General features: G+C 37.9%; 1 protein-coding gene across 1 annotated transcript; it reads right to left on the reverse strand.

The window, feature by feature from the left end:
* Window positions 1-174: 174 nt before the first annotated feature.
* On the reverse strand, window positions 175-5,622 carry LOC124858174 (claudin-11-like). The gene is made up of 3 exons (XM_047350094.1): window positions 5,148-5,622; window positions 2,181-2,348; window positions 175-946 (listed from the first exon to the last, which is right to left on the reverse strand). Exons 1-3 carry the CDS (start codon window positions 5,371-5,373, stop codon window positions 687-689), a joined length of 654 nt encoding a protein of 217 aa, XP_047206050.1. The 5' UTR covers window positions 5,374-5,622; the 3' UTR covers window positions 175-686.
* Window positions 5,623-7,159: the final 1,537 nt, after the last annotated feature.

Below are 7,159 nucleotides of genomic sequence, written 5' to 3' on the forward strand. Positions count from 1 at the left end.
AATTTCCCCACTAAAGTTTCTAACACGACACGTTCCTTCCTGCTTCTTTCCTCATCAGTTAAAACTGTTCATAATCTTTACCTCGTTTAAATATTTCTTGTTTTTGCTGGAAAATGAATGTTTGCTGTGAAAAATAAATGTCTTATTTTGACTGGAAGAAATCGGCTGAGACTCTTTTATGGTAAAATGAAAGTTTTATTGCTGAATCATTTCAAGGAAAAATCATACACTCTCATAAAATGACGTAAATACAAAAAAGTGAAAAACTGCGACAAACTGACAAGAAACAAAGTTTTTCAAAGCAGGATTTAGTATTGAAACGTACCAAAACTAGTTTGTCTTATAATGATTGAAAGGATAAAAGTAATTGAAACTAAACGAAAGAAGGTTAACACAGGAAACAATATGGCACTACTTTAAAATAATATAAAAATGTGTTTATTCTGCTGATCTCATGTGATTTTTATCTCCAGTGGTCATCGGGCAAACCCCTTGCAGAGAGACCCCTGGCTGGGATATGAACCCAGGACCTTCTTGCTGCAAGGCAACAGTGCTACCTCACTAGATGCTACCTCAGTGGTGGATCATGTTTAACAGAAAAACACATCGGAGTAATAAAATACTTGATCAATGAAACCCAGATGAGAAAAGAAACCAGACTGGAGTGAGGACGGTAAACCAGTTGCTCACACCCGTTCACTCTTGGCGTGGTTGGAGGGAGGTTCTGCCTCCCGGGCCGTCCCGCTCCGTCTGGAGTAGAAGAAGCTGTTCTCCCTGGACGGGCTGGTGATCAGGGCGACCTGGAAACACAGGATGATGACGCCGCCCAGCAGACAGAGGCCGGTTCCGACCCAGCCAGCATACAGAGAGTAGCCAAAGGACATGAGTTTCTTGTCTTTGTTGGAGCCAATGGGGTACCAGACGGTTGCTATGGTACCAAAAACAGCTGTTTTTCAGGAGAGATGTTGTTTTGAAAGACAAAAAAAGAAGAAAGAAAAGGTTATCAGATTTTGTGTCGTGTTTAAATCTGTCTGGCTGTCTGGTCCAGAGGATGTGGACAGGAACAATCTGTCTCATCCATCAGGAAGCAGAACCAGACAGATGGGTCCAGTCAGGATGGGGAAGAGCATCCATACCATGAACCTCTTGTTTTTCTTCCTTCTCAAAAACAGCTGAACAAGACCTGATTGATGTCCTGGAGAGGTTAAATTGTCCTTTAATTCCTGAATTTTCTAATCAATAAAACTGTAAAAACTCAAGCCTCACTCTTAGTTAGAGCTTATCTGACACCAAACATTTTATTCTCTAAAACAGTTTCCAAAATCAAAAAGCTCATCACCTCCTTGAGCAAAAATAACTCAAACTCAAAACTATGAAACAAAAAAAGTCTCTTTAACTGAATGAACTGTTACCCAACAACCAGAAGTAAGGCGGGAGATGCCAAGCTGCAGACCCTGGGGAGATCTTGACCCGCTGCCACATGATTCACGTCAGGAAGTTAGTGTGAGGCACGAGGAGTTGAAATAAATGTATCAAAGAAAAAATATCAATCTGTCTACATTTATATGAAAGTATTCATGCATTCAGGGTAAAATCTGCCCATGTTTATGTAAATGACTTCCAGAACACCTTTTTTAAGCGTGTCCTGTCTAGCAGAGTAGCGTTATTAGCGCATTATTATTGTGAAATAAACAAATATATGAAGAGTTTGTTGTGTGTTTGAGTCTTTCCACAGATTCTCAATTGGATTTAGGTCTGGAATTTGACTAGGCCATTTCTAACACATGAATATTCTAAAGCATTCCATCTTAGCTCTGGCTGTATGTTTAGGTTTGATGTCCTGCAGTGATCCTTGAAAATCCTCCCACAGCATGATGCTGCCACCACCATGTGCAGTGTTAGTTTTCCACCACACAGCATTTTAGGTATAGGACAAAAATTAAATGTTGTTCTCATCTGACCAGAGCAGCTTCTTCCACATGTTGACCCAATACATTATAGATTTTTGGGGGGATTTTTATAGATTGAAGATTGTTGTTTTAACATGAGAGAGAAGTTCATGATGTGGGATTTCTTTTGCAGGTCACCGTGAACATGATTGGTTTAGGAAAATAAATGTGTGCAGCCCATTACTGTGACAGAAGTGTTTGGATGTTGGGTGTGTCTGGAGGCCTCCTCACCCATGATGATGAAGAGGATGCCGCCTGCTTGCGTGCGGCGCTTCTTGATGGTGGCGGAGTAGTTGGTGGGCAGCCGAATGCAGGGCATGGACATGAGGACTAGCAGGATGGCAGGGACACCCAGAAGACACGCAGAGATCATCAAAGCTCGAGACACCAGCACGTACGCTGTCAGATACGAAGCATCTGTTTATAACACTGCCAACACAGCAAACCTCACATATGGTGCCCTGAATGTTAGGAATGCAGCTCGCTGGCAAACACTACGTGGTATATTTTTAAACCATGATGATTTCTTGTTACTGCTGCACAAACTTGTTTTGAACTTCTCAATAAGAACAGCTTTTCATATTCTTATTGAGAAGTCCTCAGTGTTTAGATTCAGGACTTCATCCATTCAAAAATCTTTGCAAAACTAACTTCACAAACAGTCAGTCATTTTCTACCGCTTATTCCATAGTGGGTCACGGGGGAGCTGGTGCCTATCTCCAGCAGTCTATGGGCGAAAGGCAGAGTACACCCTGGACAGGTCGCCAGTCCATCGCAGGGCAACACTTCACAAACAGCCATATTTAAATCGTTCTAATCCTTCCTGTCACTCTCCATCTTTTCATGGCGACTGCAGAAAGTTTTCAACAAAGTGGAAAGCCATACAGGTGGAGCCGCTGCATATTTCCTTCTAAACAGCCATTTAAAACAAACTTGAGCAGCAGTTCTTGACACTTTCTGGAGGACTTTTGCTGGTTTTTTTTAAACCTTGGCAGCTTTTCTACTATTTAGACCCTTATGGACCCTGCAAGTCTATAAGTGATACACAATCTTTTGGTTGAGTTTGGAGGAATTACCTTGTTAGATTGAAACAATGGATTTATTCAACAAAGGAAACTGGAACAAACTGTGTCTTTGTGACAAGCTGCTGGTACCAGAGGCTTAAGAACTGGTTCTTCTCAAAGTTCTCAAAGTTCTCTGCTACTTGTCAGCAAAACACGAGCTCATGCCTTGAGTCTTGGAACCTTTTATACTTGAATGAATCTATCTATCTATCTATCTATCTATCTATCTATCTATCTATCTATCTATCTATCTATCTATCTATCTATCTCTCTATCTATCTATCTATCTATCTATCTATCTATCTATCTATCTATCTATCTATCTATCTATCTATCTATCTCTATCTATCTATCTATCTATCTATCTATCTATCTATCTATCTATCTATCTATCTATCTATCTATCTATCTATCTATCTATCTATCTATCTATCTATCTATCTATCTATCTATCTATCTATCTATCTATCTATCTATCTATCTATCTATATCTATCTATCTATCTATCTATCTATCTATCTATCTATCTATCTATCTATCTATCTATCTATCTATCTATCTATCTATCTATCTATCTATCTATCTATCTATCTATCTATCTATCTATCTATCTATCTATCTATCTATCTATCTATCTATCTATCTATCTATCTATCTATCTATCTATCTATCTATCTATCTATCTATCTATCTATCTATCTATCTATCTATCTATCTATCTATCTATCTATCTATCTATCTATCTATCTATCTATCTATCTATCTATCTATCTATCTATCTATCTATCTATCTATCTATTCTATCTATCTATCTATCTATCTATCTATCTATCTATCTATCTATCTATCTATCTATCTATCTATCTATCTATCTATCTATCTATCTATCTATCTATCTATCTATCTATCTATCTATCTATCTATCTATCTATCTATCTATCTATCTATCTATCTATCTATCTATCTATCTATCTATCTATCTATCTATCTATCTATCTATCTATCTATCTATCTATCTATCTATCTATCTATCTATCTATCTATCTATCTATCTATCTATCTATCTATCTATCTATCTATCTATCTATCTATCTATCTATCTATCTATCTATCTATCTATCTATCTATCTATCTATCTATCTATCTATCTATCTATCTATCTATCTATCTATCTATCTATATCTATCTATCTATCTATCTATCTATCTATCTATCTATCTATCTATCTATCTATCTATCTATCTATCTATCTATCTATCTATCTATCTATCTATCTATCTATCTATCTATCTATCTATCTATCTATCTATATCTATCTATCTATCTATCTATCTATCTATCTATCTATCTATCTATCTATCTATCTATCTATCTATCTATCTATCTATCTATCTATCTATCTATCTATCTATCTATCTATCTATCTATCTATCTATCTATCTATCTATCTATCTATCTATCTATCTATCTATCTATCTATCTATCTATCTATCTATCTATCTATCTATCTATCTATCTATCTATCTATCTATCTATCTATCTATCTATCTATCTATCTATCTATCTATCTATCTATCTATCTATCTATCTATCTATCTATCTATCTATCTATCTATCTATCTATCTATCTATCTATCTATCTATCTATCTATCTATCTATCTATCTATATCTATCTATCTATCTATCTATCTATCTATCTATCTATCTATCTATCTATCTATCTATCTATCTATCTATCTATCTATCTATCTATCTATCTATCTATCTATCTATCTATCTATCTATCTATCTATCTATCTATATCTATCTATCTATCTATCTATCTATCTATCTATCTATCTATCTATCTATCTATCTATCTATCTATCTATCTATCTATCTATCTATCTATCTATCTATCTATCTATCTATCTATCTATCTATCTATCTATCTATCTATCTATCTATCTATCTATCTATCTATCTATAATTATTATAATTATCAAGACAACTTTGAAAGCTAAAGTCTGAAGGACTCTATTTAAGACTTTTGCACAGTAGTTTCAGCGGTTTAATGACAAAATGCAGGCAGATAAAAAAGTATCTTTTCAGGTTTGTCTGAAGCAGCAGCTTCATTCCGAGGCAGCAGCTCACCTGGCAAGGAGAACGTCTGGTCCAGAAACTCGCAGTTGTAAAGGGTTGGGGAGACCCTGCACTCGGCCCACAGGCCGTGGCCGCCCAGCTCGTCTATGCGCAGGCAGGTGGCCATCGAGTAGTCGCACGTCCGGACCCAGTCGTTGGTCGCCGTGGCGAAGATGAGCCCGACCCAGCCTGCGCAGCTCCCCCCGACGCCAATCAGCTGCCTGCAGATGTGCGCCATGGAGACCTGCAGTGCGTCTTTACGCGTTCCAAAAAACACAAATGATCGGCGAGTTTCTAACTTCCTGAGGGGCTTCAATCGTGGATTATTTCTTTTACTGTCTGTAGGAAATAAAAACTATTGTAAGAATACTTTCACAACAATATAAAATCACAAACTTTTCTTAATCTAGAAGAACAGGACTAAAAGACGCAGAAAAAGGTAAGAGGAAATCTGTCAGAAGGTCTGCTGCTCTGTGGTCCGAATAGAATTATCTACATGGAAAAATACACAGCAGAAGATTCATCTCGGGTGTGGAACAAACCTGCCCCCTGTCCCAAAGCCAATCAGAAACAATCCAGATCCAAACATGAACCAGATGGAGAGGAAAGCTGAAGCTGGGAGGAGAGCGGCTGGTACAGACTGATCTGATGTATCTGGAGGTCAAAGTTCAGGCTTTGCATCTCAAAAATCCAGGAAGGAACTCCGAGACATGAATTCAAATAAGTTTAGTTCCCTTCATGGATCATCCCCTGCAGCCCTCTGCTGGCCTTCAGCTCATCCTTTCTTTTAGCTTTGGTCACTGTTTCCACCCACACAGCGTGGACATGACCTATTGACCTATTGACCTCCAACAAGATTCATTTGAACTGATCTTTTTGTTGGGTTCAGTGATTATTTAACAGGCAACTGCAATGACTTTTAAAAACAAGAACTGGGGACACAAGTTGGAATTCATTGTGGATTATTTTTGAACCATGCAGGGTCACATTTATACATACGGGCTCAAATATACACGTACCCTCCCAGTAATATTTGGACAAATGTCTGTCAGCAAGCTGAACCCAACCAAACAGTTTTTGTAGCCATCAACAAGCATCTGACTTAATATTTGATCATTTTTGTAGGCAGAGATCATTTAATTTGGTTGGTTTTCTGGCACAGAACAGGCTTTTAACCGTAGTTTGTAGATCTTCAACAGGATGGAGGTCAGAACTGTTCCAGCAGCTCAGTGTCAGCCTGCTTTATCTGTTCCATCCTGGTCTGGATGTGAGTCCAGGAACATCTCCCAACTGGAAGACCCAACTCTGTCCAATTTTGAACTATCTAATGGGTGATTTGAGTGAAGTTGAAGGAATTGATCTCAAATCAGCCCCATTGGATGATGCAGCCACTACCGTGCATCTGGCTTGTCCATGTCAGCGGCTGCAGTTTTTAGTCAAGATTTTGGAGCAGAGGTTTTTTTGTTAGTCTGCACCTTCTCAGTCCATGGTTGATGTTAAACTGGCTTCACTGTGGACAGAAACACTGGTTCCCAGTTTATTACTTGAGCCTTGGTGGTTCCTGGGTTGTTCCTGAACATCCTAAACTACCTGAATTTCATCTGAGGGTGAAAGTAGGGGGTTGGAAGGGAAACTTTTGACTTCCTTCCTGGCTCCAAATACATCCCTAATGTATGTAAATCTGCAATCAGCAAGAAACTATGAGCTGCATCACGATAACAAACCAGACGTTAACAGACCTTATTGGACTCTCAGTACTATTTCTTGTCCTATTATTTTATTAACACTTTAATTTTTTTTATATAAAATACTTAAATATATTTAACATTTTTTAAATATAAAAATTTAGCCATTTTCCATTATTCTATCATTTATTAATTTATTTTTAGATTTGTCCTAATTTGTGTGCATCAGTTATAACTCATTTAATTCCATAAAATAGGCGGTCCTGATGGATCCGCTTGAAGCAACAGACTCGTACTCGTACTCATCGTCTTCTGCTTCATCCGGGACCGGGTCGCGGG

The sequence above is a fragment of the Girardinichthys multiradiatus genome, chromosome 21 (genome assembly GCF_021462225.1).
Source record: "Girardinichthys multiradiatus isolate DD_20200921_A chromosome 21, DD_fGirMul_XY1, whole genome shotgun sequence".
Lineage (NCBI taxonomy): Eukaryota > Metazoa > Chordata > Actinopteri > Cyprinodontiformes > Goodeidae > Girardinichthys > Girardinichthys multiradiatus.

Excerpts from the sequence above, each read along its gene's own strand:
- LOC124858174 (XM_047350094.1), bottom strand. The coding sequence starts at position 5,373 with ATGGCGCACATCTGCAGGCAGCTGATTGGCGTCGGGGGGAGCTGCGCA. Across the intron at positions 2,349-5,147 it reads CCAGACGTTCTCCTTGCCAG|CGTACGTGCTGGTGTCTCGA; the intron begins GTGAGCTGCTGC and ends CGTATCTGACAG. Across the intron at positions 947-2,180 it reads CATCCTCTTCATCATCATGG|CTGTTTTTGGTACCATAGCA; the intron begins GTGAGGAGGCCT and ends CCTGAAAAACAG.